Source organism: Suncus etruscus, chromosome 10 (genome assembly GCF_024139225.1).
Source record: "Suncus etruscus isolate mSunEtr1 chromosome 10, mSunEtr1.pri.cur, whole genome shotgun sequence".
Classification (NCBI taxonomy): domain Eukaryota; kingdom Metazoa; phylum Chordata; class Mammalia; order Eulipotyphla; family Soricidae; genus Suncus; species Suncus etruscus.
The window spans coordinates 76421051-76447230 of record NC_064857.1 but is presented as its reverse complement, the minus strand read 5'-3'; the positions used below and the strand labels follow the sequence as shown (position 1 = coordinate 76447230).

General features: G+C 35.1%; 1 protein-coding gene across 1 annotated transcript in view; it reads left to right on the top strand.

Annotated features, from left to right (window-relative positions):
• Positions 1 to 26180, top strand: part of LOC126020220 (netrin receptor DCC-like) — a 71747-nt gene that overhangs the window by 21831 nt on the left and 23736 nt on the right. Inside the window, exons 5-6 of the mRNA XM_049781674.1 lie at positions 8462 to 8617; positions 22708 to 22920. Coding sequence (XP_049637631.1) covers positions 8462 to 8617; positions 22708 to 22920 — 369 coding nt within the window. The remainder of the gene's footprint in view (positions 1 to 8461; positions 8618 to 22707; positions 22921 to 26180) is intronic.

The following is a 26180-nucleotide window of genomic DNA, read 5'->3' as shown; positions in this document are numbered from 1 at the left end:
CACATGCTCAGGATGGGAGGCACCCTTCTGCTATAAAAAGTGAGTTCTTATTCCTAAAAGATAAGATCTTGTTTCTGTGTCTATGGTTTCCCTCTTTTTTTTACTGTGCCCATACAAAATCGTATGGTGTAATACTGTGTTGCTGGTGCTATTCTGGGTAAGGATGACAGGCTGCACACACAGTCTCTGTCGTCTGGTTTTGTTCTGAGCTTTTATCCCAGTCAAGGCTTTTTGTACCAAGCAGCATCAAAAATGGTAAGGATAGAGGAAAAATGTATATATTAAAATAGAACAAATAAATAAAACTGAGTTAAAAAGAAAAGGTATTCGAATAAAACAAGTGGTGGAGGAGGCTACTTGTATATTTAGGAATACACATCTTAAGATGTATTGCTATACAGGTATTGAGCTTCCATAGGCAATATAAGACTCCAATTAAGTCTTTTGATATATTCTTGTGGGGAGTAAAAGCCAAGGTACTTTTTGATTCACAGGCCTTGGAATTGAGTTTGAGAGATGCTTTGCTGCATTTTGAGACCATATAGTGTCTTTGAGCTGGGAGTTTTGCTGTGGCAAATTCCTGTATCGTGCAACAGTCCGCGATTTGGTGGGGGTGAGAGGGACCATCAAGCATGAGTCAGCAGGCATGCTGGTTGTAGTTCTTTGCCGAGGCATGAGAACGGGGACCCAGAGGGTGTCTTTCACTGAGAGGCTGGTAGGTGGTCTGTTGGGGCAGGAGGTCAATCTTGGTGCCTACCAAGTTAAGAACTGAGGGTAAAAAGGGTTAAATTAAGGAAAGATAACGAATCAGGATTGAAAAATGAGGGGATAGAGGAGACACAGGGGTAGGGGAGAGGCAATACATGACAGGGGCTATATACTATATACATATACATAGACATATACATATACATATATATATACATATATATATGTATATATATATATATATATATGAATTGTTTGTGATTTCAGCTTGGAGTCAGTATGGAAAGTCACATCCATAAAGACTGACTTTAAAGATCTATTTAAGTGTTATCATCCAAATTTTTGGTATTCCGTTTCCTTTCCTAGGAACCGTCTAGAATGAAGAACATTTTTCGATAATGCGCCCGCATGGTTATAAAAATGAGTATTAGTAAGAAAAGACACCGCTGCATTAGTTCCAGTATGAATACGGGAGGAGTTTCCCTCCTCCCCCCTCCCCTCAGAGCCCAGTTGCCAAACCTGGCCCTGAAGACCAGTTTGGCATGGGGGGATCTCGGGCTCCTAGACTAAGTGGTCAGCCCAGGAGGCCATTGGCCAGCTGTCTGCCCAGATTCCCAGCCATACCCATAGGAGAGGAGCAATACAGATCCTTCCTTTTAGCAGAAAATTGCATGACCTCATCTTTTATTACAGCTGAGCCATATTCCATTGTGTATGTGCACCATGGTTTCTTTATTCAGCCATCTCTTCATGGGCACTTGGATTGAGATTTTCACAACAAATTGCATTTTTTGTTCGGGCCACACCCATTAGATTCTCAGGGGTTACTCCTGGCTAAACTCTCAAAAATTGCCCCTGGCTTGGGGGACCATATGGGACGCCGGGGGATCGAACCATGGTCCTTTTTTGGCTAGCACTTACAAGGCAGACACCTTACCTCTAGCGCCACCTCGCCGGCCCCCAAAATGCATTTTTTACCCCAACCCTTTTTCATCTAAGAGGTCATTGTTTGAGGGGCAAGGGGTTGAGGTAATTTGTAAAAGATTATGGCAAGTAAACTCACTTAGGGGTCATTGGTCAGCAAAGGAGCTAGGATTTCATTTTAGTTCATATAAGGAATCCTTCATACTCAGATCAGGGTTGATGCTTTCTGATATCTCATCTCCCTGATTCTCATGTTGTTATCATGTACTCCCAGTTGTTCACACCTGGTTTGCATTTCTGAACATTACAATCAGCTCTCATTTCAAAGAATCAAGTTGAAAAAAGTGGGGGAGGCTGAAGTGGTGGGGGAAGGTAGGGGACTCCCAGTACACTTCATTGATTGAGAGTCACCATTTCTCAAAACCCACATTATAGCTCATTTTATAAAGTGTGTGCAGGCCACAGAAATGATGGATAAGCAAGACTTTAACAAAGTGTCTTCTCCTGGCTTATAAATGACAGGGCCAGAATTTGAAGGTAGGTTTTCTTCAATAATCATGATTACATTTTTATCCTCAGGAGATAAGCTTTCTAAGTTCAAAAATCTACAGTATTCTGGTTCTTGCATTACAATTTATCTTGAAACTATTTAGTTGCCTCAATGCATGACACGCATTTCAATTATTTTTTTTATCTTTCTGGTTGAAGGGTACTGAAACAGTGCTCAGGAGATTAGAGGAACTACACCAATAAGTATTGGTCAAATGGGCCAGATGGTTCAATACTAGGACCTAAAGATATCATGCTGCTCTGGCTTAGTAGTGTAACATATTTCTGCAAAGATGTTGGAAAACATCTAGGGGCTTTATTTGTTAAAATTGTAATATCAAAAAGACCTCCATATTAGACTTCCCATAGGTCTCATTTAATGCTAACATCTTTAAGATGTTGTAAAAGTTTTCAAATACCAAAGTATATTGTTTAGGGAGCTAATAATTTGTCGAGGGAATTTTCTCATGAAAAATCTTTTGTGTCTCAGTGTGAGATGTAATTCAATTGTCGGCCTTCTGTGTCAGAGCAGATTTCTTGTCATATTTGGCCACAGTATGGAGATTTATTGAAAATACTTGATGATATCATTCCCAGAGCTGTTTTACATAAATATAGAAGCACAGTGAATGATTTGAATCATAGCATGTCTATGCTGCTATTCTCCAAACTGACATCTAACATAAAATTACCAAAAGACACTTCAGTATATACTGTTATGTCCAACTTACTTTACAAGTGATTAGTTTTCTAACAACCAACTTATATGTCAGTGTAGACTCGAAGCATTTTTAGAAATAAACTGTGGATCAAAATTCCTCAACACCAAAGCTTTTACTGCTTTGGTATTCTGTTTCATTTCAGAAAATAAAACAATGAAAAAAATTTTGTGAAGCAAGGCATTTTTATGGAAACTTATATAGAAAGATGTAAAGAGAGAGAAAAAGAGAAATACCTGTCTGAGAGAGAATACAGGTTTATCCAGAGTAGATTATAATAAGTAAGCAAAGCAACGTAAGGATCAGCCAACAGGTCCATGTTCAAAGGAGAACACAAAGTCGAAGAGCGTCAAAACAATGAGAAATTTTAAGACATATAAACAAGCAACAGCTTTAATATTTTAAGGACCTTTTTTGGCTAATCTTTGTACCTGACTTTATTTAGTAGTCAAAAGTGTACTTGGAACTAGAATATACTTTTAGGTCTCCCTGTTGTTTAACTTGACATTAAGTGACTTCCCAAATTATTTTATGTTGCTGCATTAAAATGTATTCACCTATTCTCAGATATTTATCTATAATTTATCTAGTGTATTTATTTATAATTTATTTATTTATATATTTATCTATACTAAGGTATTTTAAAAAATTTTATAGTCATGTTACAGACTATTCAAAGTATAAGTAAATGTTTACAATTTACTTACAGTGGAATGGATACCTTCTATATCTAGAAGAGGCTATCACTGTCAAATTTATTTGAGAGTAAAAATAGTCAGTCTAGGGAAAGCTATGCATTCTGGCAATCCACCTTAAAGACTGATGAATCATGGATCCTCCAGAATCTATAAATTTATAATAATAATAATAATAATAATAGTATAATATAAAAATAAAGAACTTACATGTTTATGCCTTTTTCAGATAAAAGTCAAATAAGCCATGGAATTTGTATGTATATACTTGAAAATTCTTGCTCTGAGGTAGTACAAACAGAATCAATGAATTACTTTAAGTGTATATTATATTAAGTTACCGTATTTGCCAGCGTATAAGATAACCCCCTAATTTTGCAGTTAAAACATAGGCCTATATTCACTGTATCAGACAGAACGTTCCTGTGCTGCAACTGTATGTACCACAGTGAGCCAATCACAACAAGCAAAGGTTCAAAGGTTCTACTGTAATAGACTTCCTCTCTGACTCTGGCCAATCTGAGCAGGCTTTTTACAGTGTAGATTCGGGTCCAGAACATTATCTAATTTGCATGCATAAAAAGCCTGATTGGATTGGCTGAGTTAGAGAAGCGGTCCGAGCAACCTTGCAGTGATTGGTGCAGGATCGAGTTGGAAAATTCATTTTGTGGCAATATTCAGATAATTTTCATTTAGTGGCATATTGAAACATTTTTTGGCGTATAAGAAGATCCCCGATTTTCAGTTGATTTTTTGTTTCAAAAGTCGTCTTATACGCTGGAAAATATGGCATTCATATATCAGATTTATAAATATAGATTGCAGAGGCTATTATATATTTCTATATGAATATAAAGAGAGATAGCAATATATCAAGCAAATATATATGTATTTATGTATATTAATATATAATAAATGTATGAATATATAATAAATAATGAATAAATAATACATATACTATAATAAATATATAAATAAATATATATATGTCCAATTTTTTATCTAAAATATTTTGAATTCAAAAATTTTTTTTTTGGTTTTTGGGCCACAACTGGTGATGCTCAGGGGTTACCTCTGGCTATGCACTCAGAAATCACATCTGGCTTAGGAGACCATATGAGATGCTGGGGGATCAAACCATGGTCTGTCTTAGTCTTGCACAAGCAAGGTAGATGCCTTACCGCTTGCGCCACCGATCCAACCCCAAACTTTTATATCTAAAATATGACATCATTTTGGAAAGTAGCCAACTTGCATCTCTGAATCTTTTCAAAACATTCTTCAAATTTTTTTTATGGTGCCTTTTCTTGTATTATTATGGCCACCATTTATTTATCTTTGTTAATCATTTAAGTAATCTAATGAATATCAAATATCTATTTATTATATGCTATACTAATTGTTGTCAAAATTGTATACAATTTTTTCAAAATATCCTGAAACTATTTTAGAACATCGTCTTTAAAAAATAAAAAGTTTGGCCACACCCATCTTTGCTCAGTGGGGTTTGTTCCTGACTTTGAGCTCAGGGATCATGTCTGCTGAAGCTTTGAGGGCCCATAAGCATTACCAGGGAGCAAATCTAGATCAGTTATGTGCAAAGCCAACTTTTCCCATTAAATTGTCTCTTGGACCCTCTTTTTAGCAGATTTAGGGGAACTAGAACTTCTTTCTTTTGCAAGAAGCAATTCTTAGGGAAGACTCCTGTCTTTGTGGTTAGATATTTATCTTGGTGATACATGGGAATCAACTACCTAGGATTAAATTCATACCTCTTTTATGAAATGCATGTGCTCCAGACTTCCAACCTATCTCTTTAGCCCAAGTACATTTCTAATTTAACATTGCAAATAGGGTAAATGAAACATCTGTTAGAGATGCAATTTCTTTAGTATATCACTGTTTCAAATAACCCCCCAAATATAAGAATACCATGGTGATTTGAGCTTGATGAACACTTGATAAACACTTTAAAAGGTCATCTCGGAAGTAAGACCTAAAACTAGCCTTTCTTACATCAAAATATATAAATAAAATTATTTTTGGAGGGAGAGCATCATCATTTGTTTAATTTTTTAAAAAAAATAATCTTATGCGAAAGGAAACTTTGTATTTTATTAAGCACTTATGTGCTCATTTCTATTTCCTTTTAGATTGTGTTAATGTTACAATTAGTATTTCCACATAACTGTATAATAAAGTAGTGCCTTATTTTATAATCATCTGTCACTCAGTGATATGGAAATGAAGTTTATTTTGTGCCATTACTGCCTATGTTCATGTAGTGTAAGGTAGTGTATTCTTGTGCCTTTAATTATTAAGCAATGACTTTACAATATTGTTGTTTTCATTCTGAAAACTAGACTCTCTCTACACTGAGAAAAATTGTTTACATATATGTGTGGGTGAGTGTAATAAAAATGAGATTTGTTAGCAGTTATTCATTGGTTTGAACTCCTTCCAAATCACATTTGAAATCATACTGTGAACTCTCACCCCAAGTTAATTTTAATAATTTTCAACTAAAATCTAGATAATGGTTTTCTTCAGTTATTCTGGAAGGAAAATTAGAAACTTGCTGTTCAAAAGTATATGTTACTCATTCAAGTTATTTACTCTCTTCTTCAATAAGAGGCTCACCCATCAAAAACTTTACCAATGCTTAGAAAGTAATTGTAAAATCCATCTGCATTTTTTTCACTTAAAGGCAAATTGAGCTTGTACTACAATATATCGATGTAGAATCAGAGCCATGAAAACATCACGTTTTATAATGGAATTTATTTCTCACTCCCTTTGTTGGTGCAATAGCCAGGATGTCACACACTAGGTTGCAATGTTTACACACAAGCTGTGGTCCTCAGAGTTGTGGAGCACAAGAGCTTTCATGCTTCATTTTGGCATTGGAATCACCAGTGTAAGTGTTTGAGAATGTGGGTCAATGTTGAGAGGTAAAATTAAGACCTTCTTCCTGCCAGGTAGATACTGTTCTACTGAACTACATCCCTGAAATACTTAATTTAAAAATATTTTTATGGGAGCCGGAGAGATAGCATGGAGATAAGGCGTTTGCCTTGCATGTAGAAGGTTGATGGCTCAAATCCCAGCATCCCATATGGTCCCCTGAACCTGCCAGGAGCGATTTCTGAGCATAGAACCAGGAATAACCCCTGAGCATTGGTCAGGTGTGACCTAAAAAAACAAACAAAAATATATATTTTTATGGGGCTGGAGAGATAGCACAGCAGTAGGGCATTTGCCTTGCATGCAGTCAATCCAGGACAGACAGTGGTTCAAATCCCAGGTTCCCATATTGTGTCCAGTGCCTGCCAGGAGCAATTTCTGAACACAAAGCCAGGAGTAACCCCTGAGTGTCACCAGCTGTGACCCACCCCAATAAAAAATTTTATAGTCTTTATTGATCTCTATTTTTATTCAATCTATTTGGTGACCCTATCATTTAATTGAGCCAATTTAATTTAATTTTAAGCCAATGAAACTTTTGTACCTAAAAAAAATTTATTCATTTTACATTTCAAATAAATATGGTAATATGCAGTTCAAGGGATATTATAATTATACTGGACAGCAAACTCTAGGATGCAGATTTAAAGTTGTTTTGCTAGCAGTCGCTCTTTGAATTTAAATTTTGTATTTAACATAATTTACATCTTTACTTTTGAAAGTATTTTTTGTTTCAGTGATATTTTAAAGTTACAATACTATCATATAACATATCTATGATTATATCTATGATTATATAACCACATAAAAATAGTAAAAAGGAAAGTTTTTCCTTTGGTGTCTGTACCTGCTTATACATGTTAAATGCATGTTAGAGTACAATTAAATCAAAATAATTCCTTTAATTGAAATAACTATATGAGTTTCATAGATAAGACTATACTAAAATTAATCATTCTTATAAATTAATTTTAATAATATGCAATCATATTAAACATTTATAGCATGATATACAATGATGACTGATTTAATTTTTAATCAAATATCGTATAAGAATATATGTAATAATTTATAATATATTATCATTAAGTAGGTTTTAAATAATGGGAAGAATAAATGTCATTGTGGAGTAAATATTGTAAAATTTTATTTGTATCTTTTAGCTAACATAACTAACATTATTTGGTATTCCTGGAAAATGTTGCCATATTTAAATTAATATACTACTAAGTCATCAAGCCACACTATTTGAAGGCATCTTTTGTTGATTTAAATATAAATCTAGGTATGATTACTGAGAATATACCTTTATTCCCTCTTTCCAACACTGTTTCAAAGGCATAACATTATTGTACAAAAATCCCCTAACCCTTCCCTCTTGCTAAATATATCTGATCGCTGTATGACTCAACAATTTTAATGCCTTTAAAGTCAAGATCAAAACAAAACACAGGAAGTTTGTAGGTGGCTCTATTAAGGTTTGTATCATTATTTCTTTGAAATCATGAAAAGTCTTTGACTTCTGGTTTAACTCTCCAAAATCATGGGGCCAGAGTGGTAGAATAGCAAGTAGGGTGCACATGGTTGACCCAGCATCCCCTAGCATTCCGTATGGTTCCCAAGCATTGCCAGGAGTAATTCCTGAATACTAAGTCAGGATTAACCCCTAAGCATTGCTCAAAAAAATAAAAATAAAAAAAGCTGACAAGTAAGTCAGATTCTAGTTAAAAAAGAGCTGAATTTCCAAAAGTAGGAAAAGAACAGTATTGACAGGTAGCAAATTTAAAGATCTACTTAATGGTAGGAAGAGTGTCCATGGATTAAATAATGAGAAAATATTGTCATTTCTCTTTTGCTGGCTCAGTAAATCAAAACATTAACATCAGCATCTTTGTTTTGCAGCTGTGGTGAGTGCCATCCCTGTGCCGACCCTGGAGAGTGCCCAATACCCAGGAATTCTTCCATCACCCACATGTGGATACCCCCACCCACAGTTCACCCTCCGGCCTGTTCCATTCCCAACACTGTCAGTGGACAGAGGTTTTGGAGCAGGAAAAAGTTAGTATGGTGTATTTTTATTTATTTACGAATAACAAATTATTGTCTTACAAAAATGTGTAGCGTTTTGATAGTGTTATCACAAGGAAGGTTGACTTACCTAAGATCTGGGCACCAGGATTATCTTTTTAGTATGTCTATTCCTTTAGATACAACTCACTTATTTTTGGACTAATTCTGTAAGTGTCTATGTGAGTATATAAGATGGATAATTTGGTAAGTCATATGGAAATAAAGGCTTAAATGATAAAAAAAAAAGAATGTGGTGGCCGTTTATGTTTTGTAACCTAGAAAGTTAATAATCATATGACTATTTTCCAATATTTTTGAAGTGTCTGTTATATTTAAAGATGTTCCCCTGATTCCTAATGAATCAATAGCTAGATCAATAATCTTTTTTTTCTTTAAATCAGTTAAGCAAAACTTTTTTATTTAAGAACAAGTAGTTGTTGAAAGGAAAGGAAAGTTATGTTTCATTTATATTTTCTTTTTTTTTAATTTTTTTTTGGATTTTGGTTTTGTGGTTTCGGGGCCACATGCAGCAGCATTCAGGGCTTACTCCTGGTTCTGCACTCAGAAATTGCTTCTGGTACACTTGGGGGACCATATGGCTTGTTGATCCAGTTATTTATCTCTAGTTTTTTTTTTTATAAATTTAATATAACTGACATATAACAGCATACATTTAGGTGTATACTGTCTTTATTTGTTAAGATAATGGATGCAAAGTATTACCATAGAATTAGCTAATCCCATTATCATCCTAAAATTATCATTAATATTTTTGGACAAGTGATGAGAATATTTAAGATCTCTTTTTACAACCTTTAAAGAATATATGACATAATAAAATAAATGATTATGACAATATTATATAATGAATCATCAGAATTTATTCACTGCACAATAGGACATTTTAATCTATAACTAACGTTTCCCAGTTTTCCCCCAACCCCTCACACCTGCTATCTATAATTTTTGTCTTGATTTCTGAGTTTGGTTTATTTGAACTCCATGATTTGTCTTTCTGTGTCTGCCTTGTTCCTTAAGCATAAAGTCCTCCAAGTTTATCTAGGGTATTTTAAATGATACGATGCCCTTTTTATCATGGCTGGATAGTATCCTGTTATACATGTACTAGACCACATCTTTATCATTCACTTTCTGATAAGCATTTTGATTGTTTTCATACCTGATTACTTTGAAGAATGCTTCAGTGAATATGGGAATAGAAATAACTCTTTGTGATCTTCTTTTCAGCTTCTTTGGTTATATCTTAGAACATTTTTAAGAAACGCCATACTATTTTTACATAGTAATTGCACCAAATAGAATCCCTACCAACAATGTGAAAGGATTTCCTTTCTTTGACTTTTTGGCTAACATAGCTTATCTCTTATGTTTTTGATAGTATACATCCTAAAAGTCTGAAATACTCTATCTCACTGTAATTTTTAATAGATTTTTCTCAATCATTGATAATAACTAATTTCAATGTAAATGTTTTTAATACTTATTGATACTTTCTATTTCTTCTTCATAATAAGCTCTTTGCCCAATTTTTACTATTTTGGCAAAGAATTGTTTATTATATAATATATTACAGATTAGTGATTACATTTTAATAATGTTAATTGTCTCCTTTGCTACCCTAAATGTTAAATATTCCTGAAATCTTTAATATTCTGCTCTGTTACATAGTAGCAGAAATTTTAATTTGCAGTCTAGTTTGTTTATTTTTGATCTTCGTGTCTTGATTTTCAGGGAAAAATAAACCCCAAAACATAGGTAAGATACATGTTAAGGAGAAATTCCTCTGGCTATAGATCTCATGTTCTAGTTTTAAAATATTTTTATTTCATTTTATATATAGTGGAAAATAGAAGTTCAGTTTCTTTCTTATGCAAGTGGGAATTAGCTTTGTCAACACCAGTTGATACTATTTCCCTTTTCCATTTTATATACATTGTAGAATTAAATAATTAACGATAGTGCTCGATAGAGGTGGATGGATGAAGATTATCTTTCTCTGCCATCCCAGGCCACGTGGCTCCACAATCCCCATTCAGCTGGCTGGTCCCAGGTTTAGGTGAACAGCGGAATCAGACTCATCCAGAGACAGGCATCAGGAAGCATCAACTTTATTCATGCCCTATCCACCATATATGTGGCCTATATCATAACCTTTTAAGCATTCAGCCATTCTTAGCTAGCTCTGCATCTTAACTCCTTTCAGCCATCTTCACTTTGACCTCCATGCTGGCAAAAGACCAAAAAGGGCCTAATCCCCTCTGGTCAAATCTTTATCTACCCTTTCCAAGATCCCTCCCAGGAAATGGGTGGGGTCTTGCAGGTAAGGTCAAGTTACCTAGAAAGAATGGGGAGGATGAGGCTTCATCTAGGTTTATAGGAGGTTCCATCCATTTTGGATGGGCCCTCAAGTTGTTTACTTACACAGGGAGGGTCTCTGCCTTAAACATTTTTGTTTTGGTTTGTGACTTAAGCTCCCATCTATAAATAATCGACCTTATTAGTACATCAATTTCGGACATCATATGGACTTCAGCCTGGATTAAGAACTTGGATTAGGGCCGGAGAGATAGCATGGAGGTAAGGCGTTTGCCTTTCATGCAGGAGGTCATCGGTTCGAATCCCGGCGCCCCATATGGTCCCCTGTGCCTGCCAGGAGCAATTTCTGAGCCTGGAGCCAGGAATAACCCCTGAGCACTGCCAGGTGTGACCCAAAAAAACCAAAAAAAAAAAAAAAGAACTTGGATTAAGTTCAGAAGCCTATTGATCATCATTGCAGTGGCCCCCCACTGTGCAGGGGGTATATGTGTCTTCCTCCAAAATAAGAGCCTAATTCAATGACCACAAAGATGGGCTTTCTGGTCTACCTGGACTTGAATAAAAATGGGTTTGAAGAGATAGCATGACGATAAGGCATTTGCCTCACATACAGAAGGTCATTGCTTCGAATGCCAGTATCTGCCAGGAGCGATTTCTGAGCGTGGAGCCAGGAGTAACTCCTGAGCACTGCCACGTGTGACCTAAAACCCACCACCAACATTAACTACAAATAAAGAAAAGGTGCTTCTTCTAGTCTGCTACACAACCTTTCTGGTGTCTCTTCGAAGGATCTATCTACGTCCTACATTTATCTTCTCAGGAGCTTGTAGTTGATTCCTTGATACATGTTTCTGGTTTTAGACACCCTGTGTTTAGGTTAGAAGTTTTTCTTTACATTTTCCTGTGATGCGCTTATGCAAACAGCTGCTCTTTTATTATTGACTAGTTTTTCCTTTAATAATTGTAGACAATATTGTTTGTTTACTAAAAACAAATGGGGGGATTGTTGTATGTAAATATTTTAGGGGATTATTATGTTACTGACCCTACCCTGATCGGTGATTGTGCCCTACCCTAGGGTGTGACCTGGCATTCTGTCCCCACCCTAGGGTGGTACCTGATTCTGCTTCCACCATTGGGTGGTATCTGATCCCACCATTGGGTGGTACCTGATTCTGGGGGATAAAAACAAGGGTCTGTGGAAGGCGAGAGGCTTTTGGCTGGAACTGATGCTGAGTCTTTGGACTTCAGTCTTGTCCACCAAATAAAGCTAATATTTCCACAAGCCTGACTGTCTGTGAGCTGTTTACCCGCCTTTCACCTCAGAACCATCTGCTGGACACGGTGGCAGACGCGTGCTCCGAGCTGGAGGGGAAAGACCTCATCCTTTATCCCTCCATCAGTCAACCTCTTCAGGGGCTGACTTGCAACATACATGATACATGCAAGGTTATTTCTAGCTTCTTTGATCTGCTTCGGTACTTTTTGCCAACATCATATTGTTTATACCAATATCATATTTTTGATTGCTACTTTGTAATATAACTTTAAATCAGGAAGTCAGGAAATGTAATATCTCTGTTTTCTCAAAGCTTTCTTTGACTATTTCATTTTTCATAATGATGTAAAAGCAAAGGTCTTATGTTCTTCAATTGAAATTTTGTTTCTTGTTCCACTTCTATTTTAAATATACAATTTGTTTGATTAAAAAGACACTATAGTTTTTCAATAGAGAATTATAATCTCATTATATTGGCAGTTCTATGTATATTCAGTTGACTTTTTGAAATCTATAGATTTTTAATACAACCATTACATTATTAATCCAGATAACTAAACATTATCTATAACAATATTTTCTTTTTTTAATTTTTAAATATAATTTTTATTTTGAACATAGTGGCTTACATATTGTTGACAATAATATTTTAGGTACATATTTACATAAAATCAGGGGGATTCCCATCACCGATTTGTCCTCCCTATACCTCTGTTTTTGTCCTACCTCCCAAATCCTCCTCCCTCACCCCCAGGGCTGCTAGAAAATGTGGTCCCCTCTGTACCTACTTTACTACGTAGTAGTCTTGCACCTGTTTGGTCTTATTGCCTCCCTTATTTCCCCCTCTAACTGGGAGGCAGGACTAGATAGTTCAAGTTATGTGGTTTTGTTTGAAGAAGAGAAAAGTAATAAACCAGGGTAAAAGTCTAATATGCCGAAAATGGGCGGGATCCTTCTATAGGCTCTCATCATCGGTTTGAGAGACAAAGGTACATATACACAATGTACACAATGAAGCCGATGGGAAAAATGAAGTTATGAAATTTTTCTATACATGGATGAACATGGAAACTATTATGCTGAGTGAAATGAGTCAGAGGAAGAGAGATAGAAATAGAGTAGTCTCTCTCATTCATCCGTGGGATTTCAGAAAAATAAAAGACAATATGGTAATAGAAAATAGAAATGTGGGCTGGAAGGACAACCCATGATATGAAGCTCATCACAAAGAGCAGTGAGTACATTTAGAGCACTAATTGCACTGACAACTACCATGGACAATGATAGTGAGAGAAATAGAATGCCTGTCCTGAAGTGTCCTTTTTTTTCCTCAAAAGCTTGGAGTAATTTTTAGCTGAATATTTACAACTAGTTTATTAGGTTTATTGCTAAGCTCTTTGTTGTTTTGGTGGCATTGTTTTATTTAATGAGATTGTTTTATTTAATGAGATTGTTTTATTAAAATTTCACTGATATTGGTGTTTAGTATATAGAAACAGCATATTTTCATATATTAATTTGTTTCCTTAGAGTAATGTTTCATTTATTTTAAGAAAGGGAAGAATAAAGAGGGAGATTCAAGTTATTATACACACCCTGGTGGTTTTTCCTATGTCATTTTGACTTTTTTTTTTTAGTTCTTCAAGCACAGCATTTTAAAATCGATTTTATGGCTTTCTTCTCTTAGTTAAGAACAGGTGACTCAGCAGCTCATGTAAGATAGGATGTTTTGTGATAGATAAGAGAGTAACAGCAATAAAATATATTTCTAAGGAAAGCTATATTTTTTCCAACCAAACAGGGACAGCTCCAAGAAACCATAAATTGTCTAGATGTAGCAAGGTTAGAATTAAAAGGCATCAAAAATCTTACAAGAGAGAATTAGATTTATTTTCCTTTTTCTCAGTGCTTTTCAGACCTACAGAATAGAGTTGTGTGCAAGGGACTCTAGAAAAAAAAGTCTCCCAAACTCTAGGGAGCTTAATGAGAAAGATGTGAAAATAGAACAACCAAAAAATGACCAGCTCTAGAATGACAAACTAGAAAGGTAAATTTAAAACATACTACTCCTTGACTTTGAAAGAGGGAGCTCTAGTTTTGGTTTAGTTTTTCCTCTTTGAATCATTGCCTCCTGTCTTCCCTCCCCCATATTTTCTTATCTTTAAATGCAAGTGTAAAACAAACAAACACACACACATCACAGAATGATCTTTATCTGATCACAAAAATAAAGTTAATTAAATTAGATTATTTAATTTGTATACATGCTATGTATCTATCTATCTTTTCTCCCCTATTTTTTTGTCTTAGGAGGAGGGTTTGGGACACAACTGGCTGTGCCCAGGGCTTGCACATGTCAATGCTGGATGAATCATAAGCAGTCCTGGGAACTAAACTGGTTTTCTTCAATTTTGAAGTCAGGTTTCATATTGAAACTACAGCATCCTAAAGACCCCTTCCTTTTTGTCTTAGTTTGGAGGGAATAGAAGAAATTATACCAAAAAATGATAAATGAGCTAGTGTAAAATATTTTTCATTTGTAGTTAAAGACAATTTATCATTTATATCTGAGGTTAGAAACCCATGTACCATTCTGGTGCAAGACTTTGATATATGTATATGGCAGAGGAAACATGGGAAGTGTTTTTATCTTCTACTTAGCTTTACTATGAAAATAAAACTGATCTAAAATTAAGATAAATGATAAATAAAACATTTAACATCATAAATTTTCAGTTTTTGAAGTTATTTGAAAGTATCACAGATACTTAACTACTGCATATAGTTATTTGAAAGTATCATAAATACTTAACTATTGTATAATAAATAAATGTAATCATAAATTATGTATAGAAAGATTTATAGTAGTGTTTAGCTTAGTCATTTGGAGTTTTATCTAAAATTAGTAGTGAGGGAGAGTCTACCCCGAGTAAGATTTCATAGATTTTTAAAAGTATATAGGAATAAATTCACTATATTTTTTAAGAAAAACTATGTACAGTGCAAAAGAAAAAGAAAAAATATGTATTTCCAAGTGATTGCTAGGAAAAGTAAAAATAAGTTCCCTCTTTTCTAGGAAACTAAATATTCTCTAAATCACTGTCAGAAACAGTTAACTTCCAGCAATTCGGTATCGGTTTCTAAATGCCTTGGAGAACACTAAACATCCCTGTTCTCTCTCAAGCAGAAAACATTTCATGACTCTGACTGGAGATGCCGTATTAGTCACCTTGAGAAACAGTGAAAGACACACTTAGGAAAAGAAACAGTTGTGCCGACTATGGAGACTATTCCCTCCATAAAGGACCTGAAGGACCTTTGAGTTTTATAAAAAGATGAATCGCTAAACCTCTGCCCCCAAAGATATGTTTTCAGAAGGAATATACTGAATTTTGTTCCTACTACAGAGAAAAAAAATATAGAGGCCTGAGTGCATTTTTGTTACTCATATTCAGTGACCCATCAATAAAGATATATATGTGTGAGATAGAAAAATATTTCATCTTTCAAAGAATAAACTTGAGTTCTGCTTTTCACCTCTATTGGCAAATGAGCTGTCCAGAAGAGTTTGTAAACATCACTCTATTTTGAAAACTGAGATCTTTGTCTTTCCTTAAATCTATTTTTTTTATTTAAAATACTTGTGACTTAGTTATTCATAGTTGAGTTTCAGCACTAAACTCACCACCAGTGTCATCTTTCCTCCACCAATGTTCCCAGCATCCATCCCATACCACTACCAACCCACCCCTCCTGGCTTGGAGGATCATATGAGACTCCAGGGGATCCAACTGTGGTCCATCCTAGGTCAGCCACATGCAAGGCAAACACCTAACCATTGCATCACTGCTCCAGCCCCATATTTCTATTCTTCCTTAACACCACCAATGCACCTGAGTCTTCTTGGTGCTGTCACCTATTTTTTAACATCTGTCTTTCTAGTCCCCCACTCAATTTCTTTCCTTTTCACTATACTCTGAACTGAGTGTTCCAGATAACCCCCATTTAAACTATTGTATTAATTTATAAGTAATCTAAATACCACATAAAATATCATATTGATTTATTCTTTTTCTTCTGGATTCCTTCAGATAACATATATCTTCAAGTTCCAATCATGTTGCAATGAATTGCATGATTATATCATTCCTTACAGTTATGTGTATCTATCATATATATATACCAAATCTTCATGATCCACTCATCTTTTGATGGACACTAAGCTGATTCCAACTTGTAGCCATTGTACTGAGTGTTATGATAAATTGTGGTGTGCACACATCTTATTGGATTTTCTTTCCCAGGGATAGATAGTCAAAAATGGAATTGCTGGGTTATATTGCAGCTTGATTCTGAGTTTACTGAGAACCCACCATACTGTTTCCCCATGGATTGAACCAGACAACATTCCTACCAACAGTGGATGAGAGTTTCTTTTCCACCACATCCCTGCCAACCCAAATTGTTTCCAGTATTTTTGATATGTGCCATTCTCACTGGTGTAATATGGCATCTCATGTGGTCTTCAGCTTGAACAGGTAGAAGGGGAATGATTTGTGGTGGATGATGACTCGACAATTAGTGGTGGAAATAGTGTCATCTGTGCAATTGCTCAGGCAAGAAATAGACTGGCCACCTGTATGCTATACAATGTTATTAATTTCAGTACCTAAAATTCTGACCATCTCAAAGCCTTCCTAATCACCACAAGATTGTTGCTACTGTTGATTCATCCTTAAAACAGGGAGATACAAAATGAGGATAGATTATTCCTACTATTGGCAGATCTGACACTGGATTAGGGAGAAGTTAGTCAATTTTATCCAAGTTATATTTATACCCAAATTAATTTTAAAATATAAAATCAGCTAACAAATGAGATTTGACTGTAATAAAATGGAGTCCCTGGATTTTTATCTCAAATAATTTTTAGAATTCAAGCTTAACGGAATTTGGATTCCAAAAGAATGGTTATGATGATATTCTGATGCTGATGAGTGAATTTGTTTCTTAGAAGGCTTCTGTCTTATTAGTATATTATTATTATATTTTTCAAATAGTAGAATTTTGATAGAAAAATCTTTATTCCTATTTTTTATTTTTCCCGTTACTTTATAGAAATTATTTATGCTTTGACATTTATTATTATAAAGTACCTGAAAACTTTACTGTGTCATATTATTGTATGTTATTTATACAAAGAATTCATACTATATTCTCATTTGAAATTGAATATCTTGCCAGTACATATTTAATTCTTACTTTCCTTCACTCTAAATTGTGGCAAAACTATACTTTGTGGGTTAAGGAGGTTACCTTTGCTTTCAGAGATCTTAGTACAACAAAATGCCACTTTACTAAATCAATTTGCTTTACATAGGTTTCCTGAAGCTTGTGACTTAACTAGACAAACAGACAGCTCTCCAAAATGATAACTTTTCAACAATTGCTGTTGAGTTTGTGTAACTGTTTTCATATTCTTAAATATCAGCTAGCCCCGAAAAGCATTTTTTTCTCTCCACTTAAAATGTAAGAATTATGAATTGTCAGTGGAAAGCCCCTCTCTTGTCCTCTGCATCCATATTGTGAAAAACTGACACTTTGAAAAACTGGCCCCTTATGCATTAGTAATACACCCATGTCACTGAATTGATCCTCCCATTTCCATTCGGTGCATTAGATTAGTTACTTTGCTTTTGCTAAGGAAAGTAATAGGATTAAGACCCTCAAAGAACTGGTCTAACTCTACTCTCAAGTCAAAAACAATATCATGGTATTATTTTATATATATATATTTTTTATTTAAACACCTTGATTTTACATACATGATTGTGTTTGGGTTTCAGTCCATCACCAGTGCAACATTCCCATCACCAATGTCCCAAATCTCCCTCCTCCCACCCATCCCTCGCCTGTACTCTAGACAGTCTTTCTATAACCTTCATACATTCTCATTATTAGGATGGTTCAAAATGTAGTTATTTCTCTAACTATACTCATCCCTGTTTGTGGTGAGCTTCATGAGGTGAGCTGGAACTTCCAGCCCTTCTTCTTTTGTGTCTGAAAATTATTATTGCAAGAATGTCTTTTATTTTTCTTAAAACCCATAGATGAGTGAGACCATTCTGCGTTTTTCTCTCTCTCTCTCTCTGACTTATTTCACTCAGCATAATAGATTCCATGTACATTCATGTATAGGAAAATTTCATGACTTCATCTCTCCTGACAGCTGCATAATATTCCATTGTGTATATGTACCAATGTTTCTTTAGCTATTTGTCTGTTGAAGGGCATCTTGGTTGTTTCCAGAGTCTTGCTATGCTAAATAGTGCTACAATGAATATAGGTGTAAGGAATGGGCTTTTGTATTGAATTTTTGTGTTCCTAGGGTATATTACTAGGAGTGGTAGAGCTGGATCTTATGGGAGCTCAATTTCCAGTTTTTGGAGGAATCTCCATATCGCTTTCCATAAAGGTTGAACTAGATGGCATTCCCACTATCAGTGGATAAGAGTTCCTTTCTCTCCACATCCCCGCCAACACTGTTTGTTCTCATTCTTTGTGATGTGTGCCAATCACTGTGGTGTGAGGTGGTACCTCACAGTTGTTTTGATTTGCATCTCCCTGATGATTAGTGATGTGGAGCGTTTTTTCATGTGTCTTTTGGCCATTTGTATTTCTTCTTTGTCAAAGTGTCTGTCCATTTCTTCTCCCCATTTTTTGATGGAATTAGATTTTTTTTTCTTGTAAAGTTCTGTCAGTTCCTTGTATATTTTGTAGATTAGCCCCTTACCTGATGGTATTGGGTGAATAGTTTCTCCCACTCAGTGGGGTGCTCTTGTATCCTGGGCACTATTTCCTTTGAGGTGCAGAAGCTTCTCAGTTTAATATATTCCCATCTGTTAATCTCTGCTTTCACTTGCTTGGAGAGTGCAGTTTCCTTTTTGAATATGCCTGTAGTCTCAACATCAACAACAACAAAAAAAATCATATGATCATATCAATAGATGCAGAGAAAGCATTTGATAAGGTCCAACACCCATTCTTGATCAAAACTCTCAGCAAGATGGGAATGAAAGGATCCTTTCTCAATATAATTAAGGCCATCTACCACAAGCCAGTGGCAAATATTATCCTCAATGGAGAAAAACTAAGAATCTTCCTTCTAAATTCTGGCACTAGACAAGGCTGTCCTCTCTCACCACTCCTATTCAACATAGCACTGGAAGTACTCGCTATAGCAATTAGGCAAAAAAAAAGATCAAGGGTATCCAGATAGGAAAGAAAGAAGTCAAACTCTCGCTGTTTGCAGATGACACGATCCTCTACTTATCATGGTATTCTTAGAGAGAATCATGACACCACTGAAAGTCAGGAGATGGAGATGAGGTATAAAGTGATTTTTGTCTTTAAATATTTTGATGCACATTTTATTTAGAAATAGTCAAATTTTTTGTCATCTGAATTATTGGGGAGTATATGTTTTTGCCATACTAGAAACTACTTTTTGGAGAACTAAAAATGCACATATAAATTTTACTAAATTTATCACAATATTTTAACCAGAATTCTTTCATTTCTAAAACCAAAATCACTAGATAAAAGAATAGAATTGCAAAATAAACAAGACATTGCAAAATAAAATTTCTTTACTCCCTAAAGTAATTTAAGTAGTAATGTAGACTAAAGTTCATCTTCAATAAAGAAAGTAATTAAGGCATATTTCTAAGAATAACCATAATTTTTATTTTAATGGAAAAATTTAATATAATAATACATAACTTGAAAATCTTTTATTTTTCTTCCCAGAGAGTCAGTTTCATCAAACACTATCTTAATATTTTCTTTTCTTTTTCTTTTTTAAACTTTATTGATTGATTGATTGATTGGTTTTTGCGCAACCCCAGCCGTGCTCAGGAGTCCCTCCTGGCTCTGCACTCAGAAATAGCCCTTTGTGGGTCTGAGCAGTGGTGTAAATGGTAAGGTGTCTGTCTTGGCATGCTAGCCTAGGGTGGAGCGTGGTTCGATCCCTCCAGGCCAAAAAAAAATTCTGAGTGCATTGCCAGGAGTAACCCCTGAGCATCACCAGGTATGGTGAAAGAAGGAAGATGGAAGGAAGGAAGGAATTAGGGAATTATGGAAGGAAGAAGGAAGGAAGGAAGGAAGGAAGGAAGGAAGGAAGGAAGGAAGGAAGGAAGGAAGGAAGGAAGGAAGGAAGGAAGGAAGGAAGGAAGGAAGGAAGGAAGGAAGGAAGGAAGGAGGAAGGAAAGAATGAAGGAAGGGAGGAAGAGAGAAAGAAAGAATGAAAGAAAAAGGAAGGAAGGAGAAAGAAAGAGAGAAAAAAGAAAGGAAAGAAAGAAAGAGAGAAAGAAAGAAAGAGAGAAAGAAAGAAAGAAAGAAAGAAAGAAAGAAAGAAAGAAAGAAAGAAAGAAAGAAAGAAAGAAGAAAGAAAGAAAGAAAGAAAGAAAGAAAGAAAGAAAGAAAGAAAGAAAGAAAGAAAGAAAGAAAGAAAGAAAGAAAGAAAGAAAGAAAGAAAGAAAGAAAGAAAGAAAGAAAGAAAGAGAAGGAAGGAAGGAAGGAAGGAAGGAAGGAAGGAAGGAAGGAAGGAAGGAAGGAAGGAAGGAAGGAAGGAAGGAAGAAGAAGAAGAAAGAAAGAAAGAAAGAAAGAAAGAAAGAAAGAAAGAAAGAAAGAAAGAAAGAAAGAAAGAAAGAAAGAAAGAAAGAAAGAAAGAAAGAAAGAAAGAAAGAAAGAAAGAAAGAAAGAAAGAAAGAAAGAAAGAAAGAAAGAAAGAAAGAAAGAAAGAAAGAAAGAAAGAAAGAAAGAAAGAAAGAAAGAAAAAGAAAGAAAGAAAGAAAGAAAGAAAGAAAGATCCCTTTTTGGGCTGAGGAACCATATGGGATTCTAGGAATTGTACTAGGTCCCTCCCAGGTCACCTGCATGCAAGGCAAATGCCCAACCACTCTGCTATCTCTCCAGCCCCTTAATATTTTCTCTGAGACTCCTTTTTCACCTTTTTCACATTCCAAGGACTTCCATCTTTCATAGGACTTCTTAACCTAGAGTTTTACTCTTAGGTTCAAACTCCTTTTACCTCAAAGTTGTCTCCAGTTTGCTGTAGTTTTTTTTATCTGTGCCTCCTTAGGAAAAATATAATATAATATGATATTTGCTTAACTGCTTGTTCTGTTGCTTTGTGACTATATCTGTCTTTAGTCAAACTGTATCTCCTTACTGCCATCTTTGAAGGGAAGAAGTCTGAGCCTGGTTCATGATCCAGAGGAACTTTAACCTTTTTTGGTATATAAAAATAAGTTTTTATATAAACCCAGTACTAACAATGAAGTTATATTTAATTTTTCATATGTCTTCCTTAATTATTTGTATATCTTTTCTTTTCTTTCAGCAGTATCAAATTTTTTTATCTCCTCTGCCCTTTGCCAACCTCGCTGAGCCTCCCAGAAATTTGTCTCAGAACTATCTCACCAGCTAATTACCTTAAAATATTTTCTGTTTAAAAATTCTCTTTCATAAATGATATCATGTCCTCTCTTTTTGTATTTTATCAATAAACTTTATTCAAAGGATAACAAGATATATTTATTTCATTCACACTCTACAGTTCTTTTGATTTATACCTTAAACTAGACTCGTTTACTTGGAATCTGAATACATAAGTGTATTCCAGTCTTAACAATACTATAGTCTGACTCAACCATGTTTTCAGGAGAAAAGATGTGTTTCTATATATAAAACTGTCTACATGTCCAAAGGCTGTCAGATGACTATGGGAAACCTCCTCAGCTCTAGTAATATAATGGAAAATTATAAGGCTAGCTACCCAAAAGGAAGAAGTACAATTCTACATTTAGGTAACTTGTTCAAAAAAGAATCAGCTTTCAAATAACTTTGAAGTTGGGTATACTTCTATTTTGTTAGGGAAGATAATGATAGTGGTTACTATTTGTATTATTTTCCTTGCAATGCCTTGAGCATTCAGTAACTCTGATTTGTTTGACAGTTGACATAGCATGTTTAAATCACAGACAAAATTGGCATATTGGTTGGTGGATAATAATGCAGCTGAGTTTGGATTTGGTACATTGAATTTCACTGACATTGCTACTTATGAAAAAAGAAATAAGTCTTTCTTCTCGCTTCATCACTTCTGATTACAGGGGCTAGACAGTTCAAACAATATGGTCAGTGCTGTATTTATCTTCATGTTCATCCTGAAAACTGATCTCTTCCTCCTGGATCTTTTCTATTGTTTAAGGAAGAGAAATGCTATTAATTATATGAATATAAGAAAAGAAAAACAATGAGGGTATATTTGTAAGTTGAAGAGATTGGCCAGACCTTGGTATTTCTTTCACATCTGATATAATTATGAGCCCATCACGTTAGACCTATTTTTTTCTTTTGGCCTGAAATAATGAATGGCTTCTGTTCTCTCCATTGTAGCAGTGAGTGAAGGACCAACCACTCAACAGCCATCTATCATACCCCCAACTCAGTCTGAGCACCCCAGCAGTGAGGAGGCACCAAGTAGAACCATCCCCACAGCTTGTGTTCGACCAACTCATCCACTCCGCAGCTTTGCTAATCCATTGCTACCTCCACCAATGAGTGCAATAGAACCGAAAGTCCCTTACACACCGCTTTTGTCTCAGCCAGGTAAAGTGCTCTTTGTTTATAATTAAAAATGTTTTTATTGTCCTTAGCATCTCTACTTAAGTTCTTGAGAAAGCTTGGGTCTGTTTTATTTTTTCAATATATTGAATAATTGCCCACTGTATATTTTAGCACTGATAATCTATGACAGCTCTTATTATCTGCCTGGCAAACAACTGGATGCTTGCCTTCAATTCTTTTGGAAAACTGTTCATTAATTTTGAATATCAATACAGAACTATAAAATATGTTGTACATCTGTACTTTGGGTGATATGCAATCATTTTATTGATTCTTTAGTCAGTTGGAGAGGCTCTACTGGCCATAATCTAACCCCAGGTAAACAAGTCTGAAGCAGGGGCACTGCAAAAGTTAGTGAGAGAAGTAAAATGCTTGTCTTGAATATAGGCAGGGGGAGGTGGTAAATGGGGGAGAAAAAGGTAGACTTACAGGAGAAAAGCATGAATTCAGAAGTTTCCAGCTTCTATGACTGAGATGCCAACTGTCCTTCCTATAAGATCTTTATTGATCAGATTCCATTCCAAGGTAATTAACAACAACAACAACAACAAAAACTGCCTATCTAATGTTAATCAATGTTAATCTCAAAAATTGTGAAGGGAATAGGAAGTTAGGGCAAAATTTCTGTTTTGGGGAAAACAGGGTGTGCTCTGTGTGTTTAGCTACAGTCAGTCACATAAATTTGAGGATTTAAGGCTAGAAACCATGACTCCAGTTAAAGGTATGGAAGATTGTAAAAACACTGTACCTTTTTATAGTTTTCTTCCCAAGAGCTTTTATTCTAAGGCCAGAAAGGAGAATCTGAACCAGTATGGATAATAACTTCAATTTTAGAAATAAACCAAAGTGCAAACAAGATTTAATTTCATTTCTTATGCTTTTGGAAAAAAAATAAAAAACAGATAGCAGAGATGAAAACCAGAGTCCTCAAGGAATGGCACTCTTTTACCTTTACTGTAACCCAATGGGAAGGACTAGAGATAGACTTTTGGTACAGTGGGCCATAAGGGAGGTGTATAAAAGGGAGATAGAATGAAAGATGACAAGTTTATGTAGATATGTAGAGAACTGAGTAATGCTGTGAGTTGTTTGTAATAGTAGAATAATTATTGCCCCATATATATCAGGCATTTGATAGAAAAGTTTAGTGATTCCACTTAAGTGAGATTGCACCAACAATAGACAAAGACAGAGAGACTGGCCAGTCTACCATTACACCAACACATAAGTTTCTGTAGCTCACATCTCTACCTATATTAATGAGCCACTGTAAGTATATAAACAATTCTGATCATTGAAAAAAACTAAAGAAAAGATTGCAATTATAATGTTCTTCCTTATGATATATTAAGAATACCATTCTATACAGATAATATATATTTAATAATTTCTTTATTTAAACACTGTGATTACAAACATAATGGTAGTTGGGTTTCAGTCATAACAAGAAAACCCCCCTTCACCATGCAACCTTCTCATCACCAATGCCCCCATCTCTTCCCTCCTCATGCCCCACCTATATTTGAGACAGGCTTTCTATATCCCTCATTTACTGACATTGTTATGATATTTCTCAATGTAGTTATTTCTCTAAATGCACTCACCATTCTTTGTGGTGAGCTTCATATTTTAAGACCTTTCTTCTGGCCCTCATCTTTGGGAATTATTTCAATATCTTTAATTTTTCTTAAAATCCATAAAGAAGTGAGACTATTATATGTCTCTCTCCCTCTAACTAATTTCACTTAGCATAATAGATTTCATTCTATACAAGTAATATATTAAGAAAATATCTTACTCTTGAAGAATACATCTTATATATTATAAAAATGTATCTTTCTTTCTGTATACTATGAATTAATTTTTTTCATGAGTTGAAGTATTCTCACTCTGATATATAGTATGAATTCTCAGCTCACTTCCAGCCCCTGGAAGGTGAGCTGAAGCACAGGAAGGTTTCTCTTGGCTGGAAGGGACATAGGACCTGTGCTTGGTCAGCTCCTCCCTGAACTCTAGGCTCATTCATTTCAGACCTAATAGTATTCTACCCCCACAGAAAACCCAATTTTGAATTTAAAGCAGGACTGCATTCCCTAGTTCCTCTCTCTAGCCTCCCCAATAAGCATGTTTTGCACCCTTTTCATATGAGTCTGGTGTTCTATATTGTCTTATATCTCTAAAGTCCTTTTAAATTGAGTGGGCATAATTTAATGTGAAAAATATTTTCTTGAAATCCCTATGCCAAGAAACCCTAGTGATTTCGTGTGGCCTTTATCTTCCTACTGTAAAATCAACCAAAGGGAAAAACTCTTGTAATAGACTGATATTCCTGATAGATGGTAGTTGCACTGCGACCATAGATGACCCTTGTTCAACATGGGGGGTTAGACACTGACCCTACTCATGATTCATAAACAGTATGAAACTTTTGACTATCCCAAATTTGACTGTAAGCCTTACCAATTTCATAAATAGTTAACAGTTTTTGTATGATTTTGTATTATATACTATATTCTTTTTTTCTTAAGAATTTTTCTTTTTTTATATTTTATTTAAACACCTTGATTACATACATGATTGTGTTTTGGTTTCAGTCATATAAAGAACACCACCCATCACCAGTGCAACATTCCCATCACCAATGTCCCAAGTATCCCTCCTCCCCACCCGACCCCCGCCTGTACTCTAAACAGGCTTTCCATTTCCCTCATACATTCTCATTATTAGAACAGTTCAAAATGTAGTTATTTCTCTAACTAAACTCATCACTCTTTGTGGTGAGCTTCCTGAGGTGAGCTGGAACTTTTTTTCTTTTGTGTCTGAAAATTATTATTGCAAGAATGTCTTTCATTTTTTTAAAAACCCATAGATGAGTGAGACCATTCTGCGTTTTTCTCTCTCTCTCTGACTTATTTCACTCAGCATAATAGATTCTGTGTACATCCATGTATAGGAAAATTTCATGACTTCATCTCTCCTGACAGCTGCATAATATTCCATTGTGTATATGTACCACAGTTTCTCTAGCCATTCGTCTGTTGAAGGGCATCTTGGTTGTTTCCAGAGTCTTGCTATGCTAAATAGTGCTGCAATGAATATATGTGTAAGGAAGGGGTTTTTGTATTGTATTTTTGTGTTCCTAGGGTATATTCCTAGGAATGGTATAGCTGGATCATATGGGAGCTCGATTTCCAGTTTTTGGAGGAATCTCCATATCGCTTTCCATAAAGGTTGAACTAGAA